At 47.8% G+C, this 23,501-nt stretch overlaps 4 protein-coding genes across 4 annotated transcripts; 2 read left to right on the forward strand and 2 right to left on the reverse strand.

Annotated features, from left to right (window-relative positions):
- Positions 1 to 2,398: 2,398 nt before the first annotated feature.
- On the reverse strand, positions 2,399 to 9,818 carry MYCFIDRAFT_180041 (uncharacterized protein; the record flags this gene model as incomplete). Its single annotated transcript, XM_007934023.1, has 24 exons — positions 2,399 to 2,558; positions 2,590 to 2,653; positions 2,683 to 2,730; positions 2,778 to 3,058; positions 3,090 to 3,095; positions 3,123 to 3,135; positions 6,825 to 6,834; positions 6,861 to 6,869; positions 6,900 to 6,951; positions 6,979 to 7,071; positions 7,124 to 7,416; positions 7,463 to 7,475; positions 7,515 to 7,779; positions 7,814 to 7,855; positions 7,901 to 7,963; positions 7,991 to 7,996; positions 8,076 to 8,129; positions 8,156 to 8,231; positions 8,258 to 8,451; positions 8,517 to 9,191; positions 9,243 to 9,383; positions 9,410 to 9,624; positions 9,650 to 9,723; positions 9,762 to 9,818. 24 exons carry the CDS (start codon positions 9,816 to 9,818, stop codon positions 2,399 to 2,401), a joined length of 2,904 nt encoding a protein of 967 aa, XP_007932214.1.
- Positions 9,819 to 9,855: 37 nt separating this feature from the next.
- On the forward strand, positions 9,856 to 14,134 carry MYCFIDRAFT_180042 (uncharacterized protein; the record flags this gene model as incomplete). Its single annotated transcript, XM_007934024.1, has 21 exons — positions 9,856 to 10,102; positions 10,128 to 10,136; positions 10,172 to 10,488; positions 10,513 to 10,758; positions 10,792 to 11,644; positions 11,674 to 11,712; positions 11,760 to 11,858; positions 11,909 to 11,927; positions 11,960 to 12,029; positions 12,059 to 12,136; positions 12,171 to 12,209; positions 12,233 to 12,327; positions 12,363 to 12,495; positions 12,533 to 12,635; positions 12,661 to 12,734; positions 12,764 to 13,090; positions 13,124 to 13,144; positions 13,168 to 13,327; positions 13,363 to 14,018; positions 14,053 to 14,068; positions 14,118 to 14,134. 21 exons carry the CDS (start codon positions 9,856 to 9,858, stop codon positions 14,132 to 14,134), a joined length of 3,618 nt encoding a protein of 1,205 aa, XP_007932215.1.
- Positions 14,135 to 14,158: 24 nt separating this feature from the next.
- Positions 14,159 to 16,720, reverse strand: MYCFIDRAFT_180043 (uncharacterized protein; the record flags this gene model as incomplete). Its single annotated transcript, XM_007934025.1, has 7 exons — positions 14,159 to 14,264; positions 14,301 to 14,428; positions 14,466 to 14,532; positions 14,593 to 14,602; positions 14,638 to 14,666; positions 14,698 to 16,400; positions 16,433 to 16,720. 7 exons carry the CDS (start codon positions 16,718 to 16,720, stop codon positions 14,159 to 14,161), a joined length of 2,331 nt encoding a protein of 776 aa, XP_007932216.1.
- Positions 16,721 to 16,760: 40 nt separating this feature from the next.
- On the forward strand, positions 16,761 to 20,947 carry MYCFIDRAFT_180044 (uncharacterized protein; the record flags this gene model as incomplete). Its single annotated transcript, XM_007934026.1, has 18 exons — positions 16,761 to 16,781; positions 16,834 to 16,972; positions 17,019 to 17,170; positions 17,201 to 17,229; positions 17,261 to 18,297; positions 18,327 to 18,481; positions 18,505 to 18,977; positions 19,012 to 19,076; positions 19,106 to 19,124; positions 19,166 to 19,355; positions 19,417 to 19,652; positions 19,686 to 19,991; positions 20,028 to 20,158; positions 20,196 to 20,251; positions 20,292 to 20,458; positions 20,495 to 20,610; positions 20,681 to 20,838; positions 20,861 to 20,947. The coding sequence occupies 18 exons, from the start codon at positions 16,761 to 16,763 to the stop codon at positions 20,945 to 20,947; spliced, it is 3,537 nt and encodes a 1,178-aa protein (XP_007932217.1).
- Between the last annotated feature and the right edge of the window lie 2,554 nt (positions 20,948 to 23,501).

Consider the following 23,501-nt stretch of genomic DNA (forward strand, 5'->3'; position numbering starts at 1 on the left):
AGAAAGAGCGTCGCGGGCAAGGCTCCGCGTAAGACGATAACTAAGGCTTTATATAAGACGACGACTAGCGCTTCTACTACTAGTAGTAATAATCGTACGAAGCGTCGATAGCGCCTAGGAAGTAAGTCCTATCTATAGCCGGTAGCGTAGCCGGTAGCGTAGCCGGTATTCTTACTATTCTTTTACTAATCCTTCTTTAGCCGTAGCCCTTCGTTAGATTCGAATATATTAGAAGGATACTAAACTCCTAATCCGTAAAGCTTCGTTTTAACGACTTTTTCGCGAAATTGCCTAGTATATTATACGGGACCTTCGCTTCTAAGCCTCCGTAATAGACGCCCTTTAAGAGGCTTTAGAAGCCTATCTAGTTCGTATCTTTAGATATATATTTCTCTTCTACCTCTTTTTAAACTATACTAATACTATTTTAGCGGTTAACCTTATAGCTATCTACGCGAAGCGTATTACGATTATAGATAAGGATTTGAAAGCCCTTAATTAGATTCTTAAAGGCTAGAATATCTATATTCGAGATAGTACTAGGTAGGATAGATATTCTAGTAGGAAGGATGTTCTTAGTATTATCTATAAGCGTTTCTATATACGAAATAAGCCGCTATTATACCGCGCTATATACCGCACTCTAAATACTCTCTTAGTATATATATATATATATATATATATATATAGTATAGTATACTTTATTAGCCGTACGGAATAGAAGTCTTCGAAAATCCCGTTAGTACTAAGGAGTAAAAAGGCTAGCTACGCTACCGGCTACGCTACTAGGTGTTTTAAAGAACTAAAAGAAGATAGATATTCTAGTTAATTTATATTAGTTTAAATTTTTATAAAAAGAAAATAGGGAAAAAGGAGGAAGGTTAAAGAACCTAATACTTATAGTTACAAGTATTACCCCTATTTCCTAGACTATATTATATACCTACCTTCGTAACTCTACCTAATACCCCCTCTAAATATCCTTATACTCTATCTACTAGAAATTTAACTAGGTACCTAGACCTATAGCTGCCTCTATATCTTTTACTATCTTCTATAGGTTAAAGGACTCCTTTATAGTAGCCTCTACCTCCTTATATAATACGAAGTTACTACCTACCCTACCCTTTATATCTACTAAATAACTAAGAGTTCTAAGGAACGAACTAGTATTCGGCCTTAGTATAGCGAGTAGCTAGTATAACGTAGTATAGAGCTACTTTATAGCTCTTTTATATACTATACCGATACCGAAGGAGGAGCTATCCTAGTACTTAATATTAGAGAATAGTTTAGTAGGAAAGTATAAGAACTTCTTAAGGAGGGCTTCTAGGAAAATCGATAAGTTCTACCTAGATTTAGATAAGGATATTCTACTAAGTAGTTAGGGAATTAAATAGCGAGCGAAAGGATAATATTTATACCTAATAAGTGTAGTTTCTAAACTAAACTATAATAGCTTATATATATATATATATATATATATATATACTTTTAATTAGTTAGTACCCTTAGCTAATTGTCTATAGATTTAGGGTTATATAAGTACCTTCCTATAACTAAAAAGTGCTAGCTACGCTACCGGCTATACTCTCGTATCTTGTAAAGGGCTTCCTTCGAGTTATATATATATTCTTATATTTCTTAGAAACCGATAAATTCTATAGTTCGAACCTACTACTCCTATAGTTGCTTAGCAAACTAACCTAAACTAAACTAGATCTTCGGCTTAGTAAACTAAACTAAACTAACCCGAACTACTACGGGGTCTACTATTTAGTATTCTAGCTATCGAACCTAGATACTATAACAATCGAAATAGCTAGAGGTAGTATAGAAGGTTATATAGATATATTACGTTATAGTTAGAGGTTTAGTTATATCGCTATAGGCGATATTAGGTAAAAGGAAGGATTAGAAGTTGTATTAGATAATATTCTTTATAAAAGTTAGTATTATTAGTAGAAAACTAGATTCTAGGGATTTACTTTCTAAAGCTATAGCTATATAATATTACGTCCTTATATTACTTTAGATACTAGGGACGACTTAATTAAGTATAAAGATAGTCGCTATTATTACTATAGTATAATAATACTAATACGTAGTTATATTATAATAGTAGATTAAGAATAGTAAGGATCCGCTTTCCTAAGATTAGTAGCTTTATCTTATAATCCGGCTTATATATAAATATAGTTAAATAATACCTAGAACTAGATATAATTAGCCTTATTTAATAAAAAGCACTAGTCTAATAAAGGTAAGCCTATTTAATTAAAATTAGCTAAGGAACAAGGCAATTTTAATTAAATAGATCGAAATTTGCTTAAATACAAACAGGCGATAATATAGGTAGCGAAGCTAGATACCCGATGCTTAGCTAGTCGGCATAACACTAGGTGCGATACCAGGTGCGATACCAGATGCGACACCAGGTGCAGCACCAGGTGTCGGCAGGTCGGACAAGGAGCACCTGGTGTCGGGAGTTACGTGAAGTCCTTACCACTTGATAAACAATGGTAGCCTCAAGGTCGAAGAGGAAGTCCTTCTCTACGCTTTCATACCACGCGTACAACCGTAGCCCACAGGCTGGATACTGTATTAACCGTACCGCAGACAAATGACTGTGCTCCGGCAATGGCCATTCGCACTTGATGCATCCAAATTCAAAATCATAACTGAGGACCTTGGTTAGGTTGACACCAGTTCGCTCCTTTGGATGAATGACTTTCATTCACTGTGGATTCATGGGAACTCCATGGGGGTGTATTGACGGCTATAGAGCACTACCACTTCCCTGCGTGCAGCCCTCAGATACTCCTCGCCCTCCAGTACCGCTGACTGTGCACGCTGCGCCCACATAGCCTTCTCCTCCGTGTGCATCTCGAGCACCTCCGCTATGCGCCCACCCAGCCGCTGCCCCATCATCTGCTCGGGCAATTCGTGGTGTGAGGCGGCAATGTCGAGGAATAATGCTGTCGATCCATCTTTGGCGACAGCTTCTGGCTTCTGCGTGGCGAGGAGATCCAGCCCGGGCGCTTGGTCGAGGATGCCTCTCGACATCAAACCTCGCAAGCGTGTCCCACCTGCGGCTGCGCGGAATCACAAGCCTGTTGCACCTCCGGAAAGTGGCTCATCAAAAGCAAGCTGCTAGGAATAAGCTGCTCAACCAACGAGAACTGCGTATCGATATGTCCGGTTATGTTCTTGAGCTAGCCCTCTAGATTTAGCTATAGTTGTTGATTATTGATTACTAATAATCACTAGTTACTGTAATCACATGTAACTACGATTATAATTATAGAGTAAGTAATTAGTAACTATAATTAGTAATTAGTCGGTTATTCTAAGGCAATACTAGGGTATATATTATACCTATAGAAGGTATTAAATTCGCACTATTTCCTTCTATTTCTATAGATAATAATATACCTAAGATAGGGCACGTCTATCGAGAGGTATATAAGTCGAGTATTAGTATACGAGGTCGCTAATTTAGATAGGTTGCTAAGTCTATATCTTCTTAAGAGAAAGACCTCTTACTACCGCTAGTATAGACCTCCGACTAGTTAACTAAAGCCTTCTTAGTACTATAAAGCTATTACCTATAGCTATTACTAAAGGACGTACTAGCGACTTATCTAACTCTTAACTAAACCGACTCTTATATTACTCCTACTTAGCTACACTTCTAACAAGCCGGTATACTATCCTTTATTAAAGAAGTAGTATAGAAGGACTTCGAGTAGTATATCGAAGAGGCGGAAAAGGAGGGCTTATAGTTACCGTATCGGAGGGTTATAAGGAAGACGATAAAGAGCCTTCGGTATACGTCGGAGATCGTTCGAAGGGCCGGGGAATACTAGGAGCGTATATTTAATAGTATTTAGCGAGTAAGTAAGGGTATCGACCGGAAAGGAAGGCATATAGCGCTAGGTTCTCGTCGCTACTTTAAGTTTAGTAGAAAACTATACCTCTACTTAGAAGAGTGCTTTCTCGGGCTAAAATCGTAGTATTCGATATAGTAGACGCTATTTAAGGATCGGATCGATAGGGTACTATACCGTCTAATCGATAGCGAAGGTACTACTAGCGATAGTAAGGTTGTTATTATTAATTAGGTATAATTAGTCGTAGATATTAGTATTCGAGCTTGCTATCGCATCTGCCTATTACGTTATATTAGTACTTTAGGGTCTAGCTAAGGCTAATAGATAAGCTTCGCTTAGTACGGACGGCAAGGTCCGGACGGCTTAGCCGTACGCTAGCAAACTCAAATCTCGATATTTATTGTTTAGTTTAAGACAACAATATATTCGATATACGAGATAACCTACGTAAGAAGTATAAACTAACTTAGAAAGTACTAGAAAATTACATAAATACCTAAGTATCGATATAGGAAAACGAGCCGCTAGATCGGATACTATTCTATAAAGATTCGAGCGATCTAAGCGATCTTCTATCCTCTAAAGCTAATAAAGCGCTGTCTCTAATACTAGACGAGGACACCTTGTTCCTTTAATCTTCTAATTCTATTCGGCTATCTACCTCGTAGTCCTCGAATATAGTATAGCCGATACCTACGCCTACGGTTACCGAGTTAAGGAAACGTAGAAAAGGTAGGAACTAGCTAGATCTAGCGTTATAGGCATATACGAGAGCACTAAAAGATAGAGAGCCTTTAAAGGTCGATAGAGGCAGGTATAAGGCATTCTACTATATATACTATAACGATAACAACCCTAATTAGTACGCGTCTAATTCTAGTAACGCGCCTTAGTACCTAGCTAAGAAGCACTTTATATTCGTCGGTATTAAGAAACGGAAGCTTAAAGGTACTTATAAGAAGTAGACGAAGATTAACCTCTTAGCGCTATAGAAGAAGTAAGGCTCTATTAAGTCGGACAAGACGACGAATATACTTAAAGGCGCCGCGGATAAGGACAAGTTTAGATACGCCCTCGCTCGCTTTGTAATAGCTAATAGTATCGCTTATACTGCGCTAGTTACGAAGGAATTTAAGGACCTTATACTAACGGTTAATCTATATATAGAGCAGGTTCTTCTTAAGAGCTATACTTTACTATTTCCTTGTATTCTATATAACTTCGAGAGCTAGCGAGAAGGGGTTAAACGAGCACTATTAGTAGCGCTTAGTTGTATTTACTTTTATACTAATATATAGAAGTCTTAGTATAGCTATAAGTTCTTCTAAGCCGTTAATTGCTAGTATATCAACTTATAGGGCCGCCTAGTCTAAATACTACTAGATTTGCTACAACTTCTACCTAGCTCTTATACTAGCGACTTCCTTACTAAGAGTGTCCTACCTTGCTTCTTAACCTTCGAGATAGCTAGCAAACTTAGCCAGATAACGACTAATAGCGGCTCTAACAACAATACACTTAGTGCCGCTATTAAGCGCTTCCTAGACTCGTAAGGCTACTCCTAGAAGAACCGCCGCCTTCGCTATATTAGCTATATTCTTAACTATATAACTATAGCCTTTATATTTGCTAAGGACGTAGAGGCTACTAAGAGTAAGGACTTTAACTAAGTGCTTAGTAACGATAGCGATAGCGTCTTAATCTCGAGGTAGCTCGATATAGATATTAAGTCCTTTATTAAATAAGGTCTATTGTAACGGTTATTCGCACTCGCTAAGCTTCTACGTAAGAACGACAATAATAACATCTTCTAAGAGGTCTGTAAGGCCTAGCTATAACTGCTATATATAGTACTAAAGATTCCCGGTAAAACACGCTAGAATAGCTAGCTTCTAATAATAGAAGAGGCTATTTAAACTAGGCTAATCTTAAATACCTTCTTCGATAGAATGCCGTACCTACGCGAGTTTAGCTTAGCCGACGACGACTAGAAGGTCCTTACCTATATACGGAAGTTTCTTAGTCTATTTAAAGAGGTTACTCTTCGGCTCTAAGGCTATACTATTATATTCGATATATGTTAAGAGTCTATAGAATACCTAAGAAGCTATTTCCTTCGCTTAGCTAGTAAGAATACCTACCGTAAGGTCCTTATTAGGTCTATTAATATAGCTAGAGTGCTATTCGACAAGTACTACGACCTTAACTAGAAGAGCCCTCTATATATTACTATAGTCTTGCTATATCTAAGCCGACGACTTGCCTAGCTTAGAGGCCGCTTAGCGGTAGATATAGACACTACCTTATTATAGTCTATAGCGCTTTAGAAGGACTATAAGACACGCTTCGGACGTAGCCGTTAACTACTATCTACGCTATAGCGCTTATTTAAAGGACTATCGGACCTTAAGCGCTAGCAAATTAAGTCTTAAACTAACCTAGTTGCTACTAATTAGAACCCCTTCGAAGCCTTTATTTATACTAGTCTAATAGTACTACTACTAGTTAGCCTCGAGAAGCTAGTTATAATAAGTGCTATTAACTAGTAGATTCAATAGCGGAAGACCTGCGATATAGCGTTATAGCAACTAGCTATTAATATATTATTAGCCTTTACTATATCCGCCGAGTTAGAGAGGACCTTTAGTATAAGCCGCCGTACTACTCGATAGGACCGTATACGTATAAGTAGTAACTATATTCGTATAAACGAGTACTCGAAGAACTAGATAAGAACAGGGGTTGCTAAGGTGCTATTAGAATTAGCCGTACTAGAAGAGGTAGAAGAGGAAGGACTATTACCGGACTTATACTTAGTCTTAGGCGCTATCGACAGTAACGACCGCCTATAGATCTACCTCGTTTTTAACCCTAAGTATCACTATAGGTACTAATTATATAATTACGTGATTATAATTACTAATTACTCACTTATTATTGACTATAATTATGATCACAGCCGCTGACTAGTGAGTACTTAGTAATCAACTTCTATAGATTCAGCACATAAGTGCACTCCGTCAACGGCCGTGGTCTGCGGAACATGTGCTCAAGCACGCTCATCGCGAGCATAGCGAGCAACCACTAGCGAAGATGCGCGTACGCAATTATGATCGGTGTGTTATTTCGGCAGCCGCTTGTCCTTCTCGCTCTGCCGAACTCTAGCACTTTATCACCGCTGCGGAACATTTGCCCAACTACGCTTATCGCGAGCATAGCGAGAAGACCACCGGCGAACATGCTCACGTAACGTAGACATCCCGACCATGATCGGTGTGTACTTCGGGCATCCGCTTTGCCCTGTGATTCTCCTTCTCCTTCTGCCGAACTCCACCTCTTCATCACCGCTTGAGATCAGCTGAGATCGAGGAACTGATAGCCGTTGTGTCGATTGAGAATCTTCAGGTACTGTCGTCGCTCTCGAATCTGCTCGTCCTTGGAGCGGCATTCTTTTTTCGCGCGCCGCATAGATGACGACATGCTCCTTCTGCGAATTGACAAGCTGCTGGTGATGCCGGGCCTTCTGCCAGCATTGCAGCAGAAGTTTCTTGGGGCCTTACCGACTCGACTGCGAGAATTCCCCTGCGATGGCGCGCTGCAAGACCTCGCTCCCGTCAATACGCGGCTGCGCTGCCATCGTGGAGGTAGGTGTGAGCCTGCGCATGTCGATTTTCGTGAGCGCATGTTGATTTTCGTGGGCGGATGTCAATTTTCGTCAGCGCATATCGCTTTTGATGAGCGGATGTCGTTTTTCGTATGGGCGTGTAGAAGAATGCGCCAGACAATGACGCCGAGTACTTGCAGTTGCTGGGCGGCCAGGCTGGACACCTGGTGCTCGGCTCATCGGCTCGACACTGGGTGCTGTAGATCGCAGAGATCTGAGCACCTGGTGTTCGGCTCCTCGGCTCGGCAAGCAACACTGGCACTCCAAGTGTTATGGGACAGTGGCATGGTTTGGTCGCCTCGCAACGTGTGTCACGTTGCCGACAGGCGTGTCATTAAAGGACTCGACGGCGCGCGCGTTGGAAGAATGAACATAGGTAAATGATAGTTTTGCAGGTATTCAGTGTCTATGAAAGAAAATTCAGTGCATCCACAGTCCACTATGCATTCAGATTGAGACAGCTCTATCGAGGAAGGAGATAGAGTACAGGGAAGCACTACATTCTCTTCGTCTAACACAAGCTTGATGTCCTTCAAGGCCGCTGAACTGATACGGAAAAGCGATGAAGTATACTCGTCCGTGTGTTCATGTCATCAACGATGATGCCGTGCTTGATTGCGCCGTACGGGCGTGTGCGAGTTGGCCGTAGCTAGAAGATTCTGGCGGATGGAATTCTTTCGATTGAATGCAGGAACTGGACACTGAAGTAGCTCGGAGAGATCCCCTTGAGCGCGACTTTGCTCAAGGTTGCTCCGTTTTCCGGCAGCGCTCCGGACACGAGTGCAACTCCACCGTCAGATGAAGCAATTGCTGGAAGGCGTGCGCGATTGGCCTTGCCAGCTTCTTTGGCCTTGACGCAAGGGCATTCCCTCTTGTCGTTGGCGCCGGCACAGTCTGACTAGTCCTGTTGCACAAGATACACCTGCCTGCGAGCTTGCGGGCTTCCTCCTCTTCCTAACGCTTCGAGGTAGTCAATGGCGCAGATGCCGATTGGAAATGGCCGGTGGTGGGGTCACGGCCGCCGCAATTCCGGAGTCGCGTTGACCGAAGCGGGTGTTTTTGCTGTTCGCGGCGCGGCAGCAGGTGCTCTAGAAGAAGTGCCGTTTCGCGTCGCGTTGATGTACGTGTCGAAGATAAAGCGGCCGACTGTTTGTGCTCCGCGATGCGATGGTATATGGAGGCCTCCTCGTTGGCAAAGGCATCACTGATAAGTTCATCGTAGGTCAAGTCCTCAGCCTTCTTACCAACGGGCCAGCGTAATATAGCATCCTTGAGCTCGATGTTGACACGCTCGGTGGGCGCGACGGTCAGCGCGTTATCCGTGGATTCCAGATCTCCACGATACGGCTGAACTCCGCAAAGCATCTGCCGTACGTGTCGACTTTCGAAGCTCCATCTCCGCAGGGTTGTCGCGATTCTTCTCGCCCAAGGCGCGGCGAATAGCCTTGTGGAACTTGGGCATGGTGCTAATCGATTCTGTATGCGTGATCTCGCCGCTCTTGATGAACAGTTGAAGGTCTTCTGGGCTGTAATTTCGAGGCAGCTAGTAGCGTATCCCAAGCGGCCATTCTGAGCAGGGTAGCGATCCGCATAGCGCACAAGCGTCTTCACCACCTGAGGTCCTTGATGAAAGACTCAACTTTCTCATAGATCTATCCCGCTTCGAGACTTCCACCTTTTCAGACTTTTCATGAGACGAGGAACGGCGGCGAGGGCGGCTGCGGCGATGGGATCGAGTACGAGAGACACTCCCGCCGGAGTTGGTGGCATGCAGAGATTGCTGAGCATCGAGCACTGTTCACGGATGTCGAGGTTCTCGCTTTGTGCTGACAGCAACACCAGCTCCTGACACCGTCACAATCATTGGGAGTCGCTGCGGCGAACCGGAGGGTGTTGGTCGTATCATTCGCGGTGCGGAGGTCGTCAGAGGTGCGTTCGGCATTGCCAGTGGAGATGAAGAAGAGGTTTGGGGTGTCTGGGATACGATGGGTGAGTTCTCGCTGCTGCAAAAGGTCGGCGTGAGGGCGGGTGTCTCCACCAAAGCCGCGGATATGAGGCGAAAGCTTCCTTCGCTCACACTTTGTTGGCACACGGAGCCGCCCAGCTTTCCCGGCTACTTTCACTCACAGGACCAATGCCAGCTTGCTTTCCGCCTACCCTCTCAAACTTGTGAGTGACAGGTTTCAGGATGCACGAACTGCCACACGCATGGCGGTTTCCTGGCTCTGGTAAGCTACAGGATCGATGCAAACATGCTTCATGCCTACCCTCTCAAACCTGTGAATTACAGCTTTCAGCATGCAGGAACTTCCACAGGTACGGCGATTTCCCAGCTCTGTTGACGTTCAGGTTCGATGCTGGGCTGCTTCACGCCTACCCTCTCGAACCTGTGAATTACAGATTTCAGCATGCAGGAACTTCCACAGGCACAGCGATTTCCTAGCGATGTTGACTTTCCGCTTCGATGCTGGGCTGCTTCACGCCTACCCTCCCAAACCTGTAAATCACAGCTTTCAGCGGGCAAGGACTGCCACAGGCACAGTAGGTTCCCGCCTATGTTGACTGACAAGTCGCAATCTGTGACAAGAGACTCCGTGCCCGAAGCCATCGACAGCAGCACCAGCACCAGCACCAGCACCAGCACCAGCACCAGCACCAGCCCCAGCACAAGCACCCGCGCCATCACCACCACCACCACCACGAGATTACGAGAAAGAAGAAATCAAGAGCCTCGCCTCGCCTCGCCCCGCCACCATGTCTGCCTCTGCCTCTGCCTCCGCCTCTGCCTCCGCCGCATCCTCCTCTCGCCCGGCCGGCCCCCTCCCGCCTGTCCTGGAAGAGGACATGTTTTTTGCCCGGCTTTCAGCCACCATGAACGAGTGTCGCGACGACGAAGCTCGCATCGCCGTTTTGGAACGGCATATTTCCTCGGTTGTGCGCCCGTTGATGTAAGAGAGTGACAGCCGAAGAATGATTTCGATTGCATTGAAAGACGCTTGCTTACCTGGATCGCTGTACAGGGCCGCAGATTTAAACCTGCATGCCTATGCCAGGTACTACCAAGCTCGTTTCCCGGCGCGTTACGAGCATTTTTACAATCGTTTTGCATGGAACACGGAGCTTCGTGCTCAGTTGGATATGGTCTCGGGCCAGCTGGTGAAGCAGCAGGAGAAGGTTCCATTTCTATGCATCTGCATCACCGTCTGAGACATGCTTGTTAACATGGACATGTAGGTCGAAGCCATTAGAGAGAACTGGCCTGGTTGGGACTGGAAGCTTTCCGGTCATCAGCATGACTGGACTCCGGAGTTTTTCGGCACCAGGATGCTGGACGGTCTGCGATGGATTGCTCGTCGGACTGACGACTATGCCGGAGTAATGACCCGGCTAATCGAGATTGGTCGCGCGAGAGTTCGGGACCGCACAAATGCTTTTGGGCAGTCGAAAGATGCCCGCCTCCAGCCGGCCGATGTGAAAGTCCTTGTGGAGGAGATGAAGCAGCTGGAGGCTGCTGAAGCCACTCCTCCTCCTCCTCCTCCTCCTCCTCCTCAGAACCGCCGCCGCCGCCACCCCAAGATCCTGACTGCCGCCAAGGAGGCATACCTGGCGCTGCATCAAAATGATCAGCCCAGATCTGAGGGCTCGATCGAGCAGGGCCGCGCCAGCGACGATGCCGGCTTGCTGGAAGAGACTCTGGGCGCTGTCTCTCCTCGCCCCTCGCCCCTCCCCTCCTCGCAGCCTCTCCCTGGATCTTCGACTTTCCGCTCCTCCTTGCGCCGCTCCTCTCCGACTCCCCGCTCTTTTCTGCCCTCCTCTCCGCCTCTCCCTCCCGCCTCCTCTCTCCGCGGGTCAAGCCCTGGCCGGCGTAGGCCTCGCCAGCCCAATGGCCCGCCTCATCTCCGCCGTCTTGGGCGCAGTTTTCTGCGTCAACTCCGACGCCAAGCGGAGCTCGAGGATGCCGCCATCCTGGCCGAGCGCGACATTTTGGCACTTGGCGAGCTTATGCGGCAGCGGCGGAATACGGCAGCCGCCATCAACCACCACCAGCAGCTCATCAATGCTCTGGATGGTCACCTGCGCCATTGGCGTTAGGTCCTCTCTCTCCCCGTCCCTGAGCAAGACGCAAAACTATGCCGCTCCGCAGAGATAAACTGCGTAAACAAAGCACCTTTACGACGTGCTTACACTTTGACGAAGTGTAGAGGCTCAGTATCTTGGACTCGACTGTCCTGGAGAAGCTAAGATAAGCACAACCAACCCTGGCCACACCATTCTTGGAGATCGAACGACGAACCTTTTGCGTTGCAAAACCATTCTCGATAACAATAAAAGCCTGACTTTCCGGCATGAGACACCAGACCCAGAGCAGCGTTCACAATTTGGAATCACACACAACGACAAGGAGAGATCAGCTCATATGCGTAAGCAATCATGACACCTGGCTGCCAACAATGACCACTTCAGCTTCTGGAGTGAGAGAGAAGATAATTTGAGCTTCGAGAGAGCGAGAGCGAGTGAGAGACTACACCAAGAGCGTCTAGCATTGCAACAGCAGAAACATCGATGCGACAGGATGAGCGTGAATCACTACCGCGCTCGAATGGCAACAAGAGCAGCCTCCAATGCCAGAGAGAGACGCTGAGTCGGAGCGTGTGGCATTCTTCTTCGGAGACAGGAGTCTGGCGGGAGTCGAGACCAACATTGCCCCAAATGCAAACTTCAATACAGCGAGGAGATGAGCTCAACTGGCAACGATGACAGCCTCCTATCGTAGATGGTGGAAGACCCTGCAGTGAAGCGTGTAGCATCATAGTCGGGAGACAACATTCTGGCGGGAGAGTTCAGATCAACATTGCGCCGAACTCCAATCTCGATACTGCGATGAGACGAGCTCAGCTTGCAAGCTCTTGCATGGAGCACACTTGGTCGATACCATCCGTACGAATCCGAATGAGGCACCACCACAGAACTGCAGTGTCCTGAACCAAAATACCAGACCAACAGTGTCATCAAGGATTCGAGTCCTGCGACAACGACGGGATCATTGCAGCTTAGAGACTGTTGGCTGTCAAATCCAAGTTCGCATTCATTTGCCGAACAAAGCTCGCGTGGGAGGGAGGAGTGCGACACTTGCTGGCAGCGGATACAATGCGAAGTACTACTCGCTTCCGACACTCGTGGCCCATGACAGAAACTCTTCATCCAGCAGGCTTGTGCTTCGGTTCTGACTCTTGTGGCCAACGACAGACACTCTTCGTTTGGCATGCTTGTGCTTGGTGGTGATTCAGACTCGGATGTCGGGACTGAAGAGAATGCGGAAGAGGATGGAGATGATGGTGATGGTGCATGGCTCGGTGGCAGCCTGAAAGCAGGGAGTAGCTGGCAGCTGGCGACAGGACAAACGGCCGGCGACAACGATGGGCATTCATTGATTGGCAGACCTAACGATGTTCAGCAACGCCGGTTCGCGGATCGAAGCATGATCGGGAATGGCTTTCTTCTTCAAGACCTCCAGCAAAACTTCTCGGTGGCCGTGTGCGAAACAAATCAACTCACTTGATCTCAGTCGCCGAGAGAGCATGGATTCGTGAGCGGTAGCGAAATGTCCAGTCATGCCCGAATTTCGATTCGCGATGGCATATGCTGCATTTCCACGACAGTCAAGTCAATATGCTGAATGCAAGCAAGCATACGGCACGAAAGCACCATTGGCGTTTCTCGAAGCTCTCTGAGACTTTACCGACACCAAGGCTCTATGGGAATGATGAATGTCATTAATGACGCCGCGGAGATGACACGCGCGAGCTCCCGAATTTCGACGTACCCGCCTTCCCGCCTTCCCTCCACCGCAACCTCAATCCTGCCGCTTCCGAAGCTGCTCCAAGAGCGCACACTCCACGAACAACACTCATCGATGTTCGTATCCGCAAACGCAATCACCAACCCGACCGACCTTGCATCCCAAATCACGCGGAATCAATCACAAATCCCAAGTCCGCGCGTCATCGGCAGTCAAGGAATCCACGTCCCGATTTCCACCGCGAGCGAGCGACGACACCAAGCTTGCTTCGACTACGACTTCGCCTCGGCGAGCCATCCATTATCCAGCAAGCATGTCGAAAGCAAAAACGCCCATCAACAACAACAACAGCAGCAGCGATATTTTCTGTAACCCGCCCACGCCAACGCCAACGCCAACGCACCTCACAAACCCCACCTCAGCAATAGCACAAGCCCAATCTCTCCAACAAGGCCCCGACCTCACAAGCTTCTACTCCCACCTCCTCCGCGCCTACGAAGAACATCGAGATCTCTTACTTTTGATCAAGACCAATACAACCACCACCACTACCACTACACAGGTAACAACGACGAACATGGTGAGGTTCAAGAGTTTGGTGAAAGAGATGGAGGTTTGTGTGGAGCAGATGCGGGAGGAGGTGGAGGGGGTGTTTGAGAGGGTGAGGGATTTGGTTTGACAAGATTTCTCGATAGGGAGAAGGGATGGATGGTCGAGGAAGGGAAGGGAAGGGTAGAGAGGAGGATGTTTGTGCATGAAGAGGGCGTGAAGGAGTAAATCATAATGAAGAGACTACTTGAATTACATACCATACCAGAAGAATCGCTCTCTCCCTCTCTCTGCCAGAACGAGCATTCTCCGGTTACCATCGACCATCCACTCGCTGGTCTTTGCTTCCTTGCCGATTCTAGAACCTTTGCCTCTTTCTTTGTCAATTCGTTACCCCGCTTCCATCTCAAATCGAGGTATCGAAGCAGTATCAAGATCGACTATTGGCAACAAGTGAACTCGGTACAGATGCCATCCCATCCCATCCCACTCCTTCTCATTTGCAGATAGAAGGATCTTATTCTTCAAGTTCGATTCGATTCGATTCGCTACCCTACACTAGGGTCTGCAGACTTCTTCCTTCAGTTCCGAGTAGACTCGGTGTTCCAGCATCCCATAAATCCCATCTCCCTCAAAGACAAGTAGTATCTCGGTTACTAAATTCCCCCTCGTGAAGTCTCACACACATTCTCATGTCTCAATCTCCATCCATCTCCCTATCTCCTCCCCACTCATCTTATAAATCCAACCTCTCAATCCCCTCCAACAACCTCACCACCTCCCCGCGGCACTCTCCACTCGCATTGCGATCCTTGTAAATCGCAATCAAAAACCCCACTGCACTCTCCTTTCTCATCCTCCCACGTCCATTCCCCATCACAATCGGCATTGTCACGAAAACTCCATTCTTCTTACCAAAACGCTCTCGTCGCCCAGAACGAGATTCAGAACTCATCAGCCATGCAGTGTTCGGTGTGATAGGTGCTGCCACTGTGTGTGGTGTTGCGGTGGGGAGTGGACAGATAGCCGAAAGGTCGAGAAAGGATTCGTGCGAGTCGGCGAGGTGGAGGGATTGGAAGTTTGGAGAGTAAGACCAGGTTTTTTCGAGGGGGATGAGTATGGATGGGTGGTGCAGGGAGCGGTGAGGTGTTGATGATTGCTGGATCTCATGCGGTGTAGAGCATTGTGGTGTTTGGAGGATAATTGGGAGGATGGTGGAGTGTAGGATGAATGGGAGCAGGTAGCTGAAAATGAACCATGTTGTTGCGGGGAGCGCGTGATGGATGATAAAGGGCTCTAGGAGCGTAGTGTCTGAGAGGAAGAAGTGATAGAGACAGGTGACAGCGATGTTGATGGCGAGGGAGATGGGTCCGCTGTCCTTGGCAGGCTTGTTGTCATCGTCACCATCGGCGGGGAAGGAATCTTCAGCCGCACGCTTTGATCGTTGATAGGCTGCCGAATGAGCTTTCGACTTTCCACGAGAAGGACGTGATTCTGATTGTTGATTGATGATCTCAGCTTCCTGCAATGGGCTAGGAAGGAATCTGGATTTTCCATGAGAAAGACGTGTTTCCAGTGGTTTGCTGATGTCTTCGGGAGCCAAATCGGCCACCTGCAACGGGGCTGAAAGAAATCTGGGATGTCCACGAGGAAAAGGTGATTCTGGTTGTTGATCGATGTCCGCAGCTTCCCGCAGTGGAGTAGGAAGAAATCTAGATTCTCCACGAGAAAGACAAGCTTCTGCTCGTTGATTCATGTCCTCGGGTGCCAAATCAGCTTCGTGCAATGGGCCAGGAGCGGATATCCGAGGCACACGACGCCGGAGCTGCTTCTCTGGTTCATGTTTGGTGTCAAACGCAGTGAAAAGGGAGGTGGCAAGCTGATCTGCTCGGGATAGGCTTTCCATCTCGGAGGTCGCCTCGAGCTCTTGGCCAAAATGTCTCTTGGTGTCGACAGCGGTGAAAAGGGAGGTCTGCGGCTGATCTGATCGGGGCTTGCTTTCCATTGACTCGCGCTCTTGGTCAAGATGTCTCTTGGTGTCGAGCGCGGCGAGAAAGGAACTGCCTAGCTGATCTGATCGGGGCATGCTTTGCAGTGACTCGCGCTCTTGGTCAAGATGGCTCTTGGTGACGAGCGCAGTGAAAAAGGAGGAGCCTGTGCCTGGCTGATCTGGTCGGGTTTCCCGTTCCTTCTCCAACTTCAGGGCGGCATCGAGCTCTTGGTCAAGATGTCTCTTGTTGTAGTTCTCATCCTGGCCACTCTTCCATCTGTCCTCGATGCTTTTCTTCTTCCTGCTGATCTCATCACTCTCCTCAGAGGAGGCACTGCTGGCCTTCTTGAGGTTTGGAATGTAATCCTGCCAATCTTCCTCCACGCTGCTTCGGTGCTGATCTTTCTCCCCGACTTCCTGCTTGCCTGCCTCCTTGGAGAAGAGATTTACGCCTTCCGGGGTGGATAAGCTGCGCTGGGTGAAGCCAGACTGGTATGGAGTCGTCTTCGGCGAAGGTGGCCCGCTATTTGTGCCACGTGTGGTCGTGTCAAAACCATGTCGTCGGCTCTCTGGTGGTGTTGCACTCTTGCTTCTCTTGAAGAAAGGATGCATTGTAGGATGTGCAGTGCAGCTGGACTGGCGGTAACAGGAGGAAGCACCTTCGAGGATAAAAGCAAAGAGGGAGAAGGCGTTCCGTTAATATAGATGGGCGAAGCATGCTTCGCTGAAGTGGACTGCGTGCTTTGCTGGCGATGATGAAGCGAGTGAGCATGAAAAGCAAGCACATGGGGGAAGCATAGAGAGGAAGCATAGCGAGGAAGCATGAAGCGAAAGCATAGCGAGGAAGCATGAAGCGAAAGCATAATGAGAAGGCGTGAAGCAAGCGTTGGTGAATGTGCGATACTATACTGAAGCTACACAAAGTCTTCATTCATAGCAGTGTCTTGGTGTAGGCGATGGTGCTGTCAACAATGCGGCCATCGGTCCTGTCGAGTTCGGGCACGACGTCTTGTTTGACGATAGTTCCTGGTGCGGGGTTTCGGGCGAAAAGCAAGAAGTATATGGCGAGAAAGATGGTGAGAGCCGAGAAGATGGCGGCGTAGAGGAGGTGTTGTTGATGAGTCGTGGCTGGAGGTGGAGGTGGAGGAGGTGGAGGTGGTGGAGGTGGTGGAGGTGGCCCTCGAGGTCTGCGCTTTGGTGGCATGGTCGTGGGCGTGGGCGTGGGCGTGGGCGTGGGCGTGGGCGTGGGCGTGGGCGTGGGCGTGGGCGTGGGCGTGGTAATTGATGATTGATGAAGCCGGGAGAGAGAGAAGCAGTATTTGTGTCTCGTTGAGTTGCGTGAATCACCGTTGTCTTGGCTACAGGCTTCGCGTGGATCGTGTCTTGGTCTCAGTCGCGCTGCGACAGACACAATGTGACGCACTCACCAGCCAACTGGACGGCAATATCAGCTTCCCCTTTCCACGTGCACCTGTAAAGAAGAAGCAGCTTCGTATTGTATGCACATCGTCCTTCATGTATAGCGGCATCGTCTTCCCCTCCCCCACACTCTTGGCAGCAGTTGCACCTCCTATCATGAACATCTCTGCCGCTGACCGCGCCATCTTCAACGCCTTCAGCACATGGTGGACCGAATTCTACGACCTGCTCCTCGCCTGCGACGCCGATGCCCATCACTTCGCCATTGTCACCACCACCAGTATCGCCACTCATGATGATGCCGTGACCCAGGTCCACGCGTGGCATCGCGAACACGAACCTCCGCCCGCCGACACCGCCAGCGAGCTCTTTCTCGCCCGCCGTGTACCCGACATTCCACCACACACCATCGCATCCAACACCATCTATCTCTCCGCCCGCGCAGCAATCGCAGCCATCCTCCACAACAATATCGACAACTGGCGCCTTCGATGGTCGAGGACCGAACATGCCTGGCAATTCGACATCCAGGTCTATGAATCACAGAACCTCCTCCAAAAGTCCTTTGACAAATGGTATCCCCACGCCCTGCAAGACCCAATGCGCGTGAAAAGAGCTGTAGAGGACATGGAGGCCGAATACAGACGCAAGTTGGAGCAAAGGCGCGCGCTGCTTCGAGCCAAGATTGAAAGCACAGTAGCTCGCTGGGAAGAGTCTGTCCATCGCCAAACATCTGTCGCGCATGAGACTGCGGACGACGAGCACATCGCGCTCCAGACCCAAGCAAAGCCGGTACACCATCGCCAGATGTCTGTCGCGAATCCCACTTCGGCCGCGCCCCATACTCAAGCACAGCCGGTCAACGATCGCGAGACATCTATCGCCAACCCGAATCAGGCAGCGCACCAGACTCCAGCAAAGTCGGTCGACAATCGCACCATATCTATCGCCAATTCCACTCCCACTCAGTCGGTTGACAATCGTGCAACAACACCTGTGGCGAACGAACAGACCCAGCAGCCGCCACCACAGACCATCAGCGCATGGCTCTGGGAAGCTTTCGAGTCTCTCATCCCGCCCCCAGCGACCACTGCTGTACCACCACAGACTATCAGCGCATCGCTTTGGGAAGCTTTCGAGTCACTCACCTTGCGCCCAGCGATCACGTCTGCACGAACACGCCGAAGAGCTGCGCAACAACAAGCTCTACACGAGAGCGAGTCTCCAAGAGGCTGACACCGAAAACAAGAAAGACTCGAGCGCAGGCAGGCAGGTCATGGACGAAAAGGTGGGTGGAGAAGCGCCACGATCAATCAACACACTTCGAGACAACAGCTCGGCAGGCCACACGGATGATTTGAAGCATTCTACACGCGCTCTTGACGACAAGTCGGAGCAGAGCTTTGGCGGGAGGGATGGACAGGACGGATCGATTCGACATCTGGCAAGTTGGCAGCTGAAGAGATGGAAGTGTGGAACTTGCAAGGCTGATGATCAGCAGGAGCCGGAGCTGGCCATAGCGGGAGGGGTGTGCAAAACAAATCGGCATCTGGCGGGTTGGCAGCTGAAGAGATGGAAGTGGACTTTGCAAGGCTCGTGGATGATCAGTAGGAGCTGGAGCTGGTTATGGGGCGATGATCAAGGCCCACTCATTGTTGGGCAGTGATGAGAGTACAAGTAGATCGAACAGCACAAGATCCGTGAAACGCTTCATTTCCCTGGCGCACCGTTCCCTCAAACCCCCCGACAAACCCAAAGAAGGTGGCCTACATTCTCGTCGCTGACCTGAGGTATGGCACTGGTGACTTTGTTCTGTGTCAGCCGAAGGACCCTTGACATCATCGCAAAAGCAAATGGAGCTCTCTCGAGAAGCCGTCTTTGAGAAACCTGATGGGTAGGAAGTACGATGAGAATCTCAACGACAAAATGAGCCCCGAGGCCTTTCCTTCGGCAAACCAGGCCAACAAGAAAGGCGCCGCTGGAGAATCATCCGCGCGCTTTTCGCGGCTTTTCTATCCACTCCTCCTCATCTCTGAGGATGTCCGCAGTGACTTGGGACTTTCTCCTCGATGACTGAACACGTATCACACGCAACTGGAAGCTTCTCCATGACTGGCGCATACTCGTGAAGTTCAAGTTCACAAGCCGCCGCGGACATCCTCAGCATACCAATGCTGAGCTTGCCGTATATCCCATCCCACCCACACCGTTCCTGGGCATCATGTTGGGAAAAATCGAGGACCCAAGGTCAACAAGAAAGACATCGCTCGAGGTTCACCAGCGCGCCTTTTCGCGGCTTTTCCGCCCACTTTTCTTTATCTCCCACAGTCTCCAGCAGTGACTTGGAATATTCTCCTCGACGACTGAAAGTGGAGCTCTTCTTCATGACTGGGCGCATCGCCACACTTCGAGAAGTTCACAAACCGCCACGGACATCCCTCACTATACTATGGCTGTGCTTCCCACGCCGTTTGTAGGCACCATATTGGACAAATCGAAGGCGCACAAGGTCAACAAGAAAGACGTCGCTCGCCCTTTACCCGCGCGCCTCTCGCGGCTTTCTATCCACTCCTCTTCGTCTCCTATAGCTGGAAATCCAGCTCTTCCTGACTGGTGCATCACATCATTACCCTTGGTGAAGTTCACAACCCGCTACGGACATCCCCAACCACACCGGTGATTGCTGTGTATCCCACCGACGCCGTTATTGAGCATCGTGTTGGTGTCCGAGTGTGAATTTCACAACCCGCCACGAACATTTTTCACTACATCAGTGCTGACCGTGTCTCCTATCCCACCTGCACCGTTGCTGGTGTCCACCATGTATGGTACTGAGGTGCTCAGTGATTTCAGCTCTTTTCCTCATTCATCGGTATCGAGACTCGCCGTTCGAGATGCTATCAGGCCCCAGGAGAGAGCGTCCTGTTCAAATCCTGGTGAGAGCGGGCCAAAACCGGCAAGGCACTGGCAACCAAGGAGATTGCAACCAAGACAATGGGCAACACTGGCAAGGCACGAACAGCTAAGAAGACTTCAACCAAGACAGAGGCGAACACTAGCAAGGCAATCCTCCCACTCACATCGCTACTGGTGTCCGCCATGTTACCGAGGTGCTCAGTGAGCTCTTTTCCTCATTCATCAGTGTCGAGACTTGCCGTTCGAGGTGGATGAAGCTCCAGTTGGTACGGAGAGAGCGTCGTGTTTTCATATTCACGAGAGCGGGCCAACACTGGCAAGATACCGCCAATCAAAAAGACTGCAAACAAGAAGACTGCGCCTATGACAAAGGCTAGCAGTAGCAAGAAACCACTGGCAAGACACGAAACACACCTGCTACTCCCCCAGCTATTGAGGACAAGGCACAGGCAACCAAGAAGACTGCAACAATGACAAAGGCCAACGCTTGCAAGGGATCGGAAGCCTAGAAGACTGCAAGCAAGACAAAGTCCAACATGGCAAGGCACCGGTAGCCAAGAAGATCGCAACCAAAAGCCAGCGAAAAACACCTGCTGCTACCCTACCTGTTGAGGAAGACTGCACCCAAGACACTGCCAAGGCAAGGCACGAAAGACACCTGCTGCCGCCCAAAATGTCGGGCAGAAGGCACCGGCAACGAAGAAGACTGCGACTAAGACAAAGGCTAGCACTAGCAAGACTATAGCTAAGACAAAAGCCGATACTAGTGTTATAGATAAGCGATAAAATAATAGAATTGCTTGCTTTTTAAACAAAGGACTCACTAGATACTTATATACCCTAACGCTAAGAATTCTAAGCTATTTCTAACCCGTAAGTAAATAATCCTAAAGATTCTATCTCTTCCCTCTTACTTATAAATCTAACTAGCCTCGTATATTCTCGAGTATTCTAATACTCCCTCTACTTAGCTATATAGTCGTAAACTAAATAGCTAAGTCCTAATCCTTCTTAATCGTTCTTATCTCTAAGACTCTTTTTACGTTTTCTTCGAACTTCCCTTTCGTTAGGGGTTTAGTAAGGAAGTCCGCGAGTTAGTCCTTTCTCGAAATATACTTTATATCTACTTGTTTGTCCTCGAATAGTTTCTATAAATAGTATACTACTACGTCGATATATTTCGTTCTAGTATAAAATTCGGGATTTCGTACTAAAAGCGATAGCCGCCTTCTTATCCCCGTAGATAGTCGTAGGTTCTTTAAAGTTGTCTTCCGTAAGATATCCGACTTACTTAAGGAAATTCTAGATCTAAATAGCTTCCTTTACGGTATAGGATAGCGCTAAGTATTCGGCCTCCGTAGTACTAGTCGTAACGGACCTTTATAGTTTAGTAGACTAAGATATAGGTCCTCCGGCTAATAGGGAAATATATCCTATCGTTTACTTCCTAGTCGAGTCCGCCGCGTAGTCCGAATCGGTATAAATAACCGGTAGACGAGTAACTAAAGGACTCGTATCGTTTTCGTTCTTTAGGATAGGACTATACTTTATATAGTACTCCCGGGTATTCCCTAGGTATCTAAGGCCGTAGATACCTCCGTCGTAATATCTCCTAGCCGGATTTACCGAGGATTAGCTTAGTCGTTACGTTAGAAAAGATATATCCGGCCTAGTAGCTCGTACGGTCTAGTCTAGTTTCCCGATAAGTCGTTAGTATTTCTAGACGTCTACTACCTCCTCGTCCTTTATAATAGGTAGTAGATTCGCGTATCCGTTTGCCGGAGTCGATACTCGGAAGGTTTCGTCTAGATCTAAGCCCTCTTCTCTAAGCGTATTTTCGATATAGTGCCTTTAATCTAGTAGTATAGACTCGTCGGCTTCTCTCTCGATTCGTATATCTAGTATAAACTTAGCGGGACCTAGATCCTTTATTTCGAACCTCTTCGTAAGCCTATCTTTTAGCGGTTTAACCTCCGTTTCTATCTTCTCTAGTATAATAAGATTGTTAACGTATTACGCGACTCTTATCGTATAGTCGCTATTAATAAAGACCGATTAATCCGCGGATATAGCGTAGAGATCGTACTCTTCGAAGAAAGCTATAATAGTCTTATTCTAAACTCGTCTGGATTGTTTTAGTCCTAGTACTCCTTTTAGGAGTTTAAGTACTTTATTTATTTCGGGAATATCTAGGCCCTCCGGGATAGCTAGATAGACTTCCTCTATTAGTTCTCTAAGTAGATAGGCACTTTCTACGTCTATTAAGAATATAGTAAGTCCTTTACTAGCGGCGATAGCTAGGAGAAGGCGTAGGCTCTTAAGACGTATTACCGGCAAGAACGTTTTAAAGTAATCGATTCCGTAGCGTTATATAAAGCCCTTTCCTACTAATCTCGCCGTAAATTTGTCGATTTGTCTGTTCGGTACTATTTTTACTTTAAAACCCTATTTCGGAATAATACCGTTTAATTTACCTTTTCCGTACTTTAGCTTAGAATAGTCGGTAATCTCGTAGGTATTATTAGCCGTTAAGGACTCGATATATTTTCAAATAGCGTCTTTCTATTTTCGGGAGTAAGGGCCGCTAATAGCTTCTATATAGGTCTTAGGGATAGGTATTTTAAAGGCCTTTCGATAGTCGACCTTTAGAGCTACTAGCCCTATCTCGTCCCTTCGTCTCTTTAGTACCTTAGGGATCCTCGTAGTCCTTCTTAGTCCTTCTTCGTTTATATTCGAAGCCGTAAGAGACGGTTCTCGAGTAGTTCTTTCGTCGTCGTTATTTAAACTATCGTCTTCGTCTTATAGTTTTAAAGTATTATCTTCGGGTTCGGAATCTCCCTCTACTTCTTAAGACTATCCTTTATCTAGGAGATCGATATCTTCGTTATCGTTATCCGTAATAGGCTATAGAGTAGGTAGCTCTTCTCTAGATAGTAACCTACTTCCCTTAGTCGATTCGTCGAATTTAACGCTAGTATAGATTCCGATAGCGTTTGTCTTAGGATTATAAATCCTATATTATTTCGTAGACTTCGTATATCCGACGAAGACTCCCGGAAATACTATCTTTTCTAGCTTATCTTTCCTTTTCTCTTTATTAATAAACGGATAGGCTAGATAGCCGAATACTCGTAAGTATTCTACGCTAGGCTTTCTTCTAGTATAGAGCTCCCTAGGAGTAATATCTCCTCCTTTAATAGGTAGCCTATTATATAAATAGGTAACTATATAGGCCGCTTTGCCCTAAAATCGTTTAGATAATCTAGATCC

The sequence above is a fragment of the Pseudocercospora fijiensis genome (assembly GCF_000340215.1).
Source record: "Pseudocercospora fijiensis CIRAD86 unplaced genomic scaffold MYCFIscaffold_13, whole genome shotgun sequence".
Taxonomy (NCBI): domain Eukaryota; kingdom Fungi; phylum Ascomycota; class Dothideomycetes; order Mycosphaerellales; family Mycosphaerellaceae; genus Pseudocercospora; species Pseudocercospora fijiensis.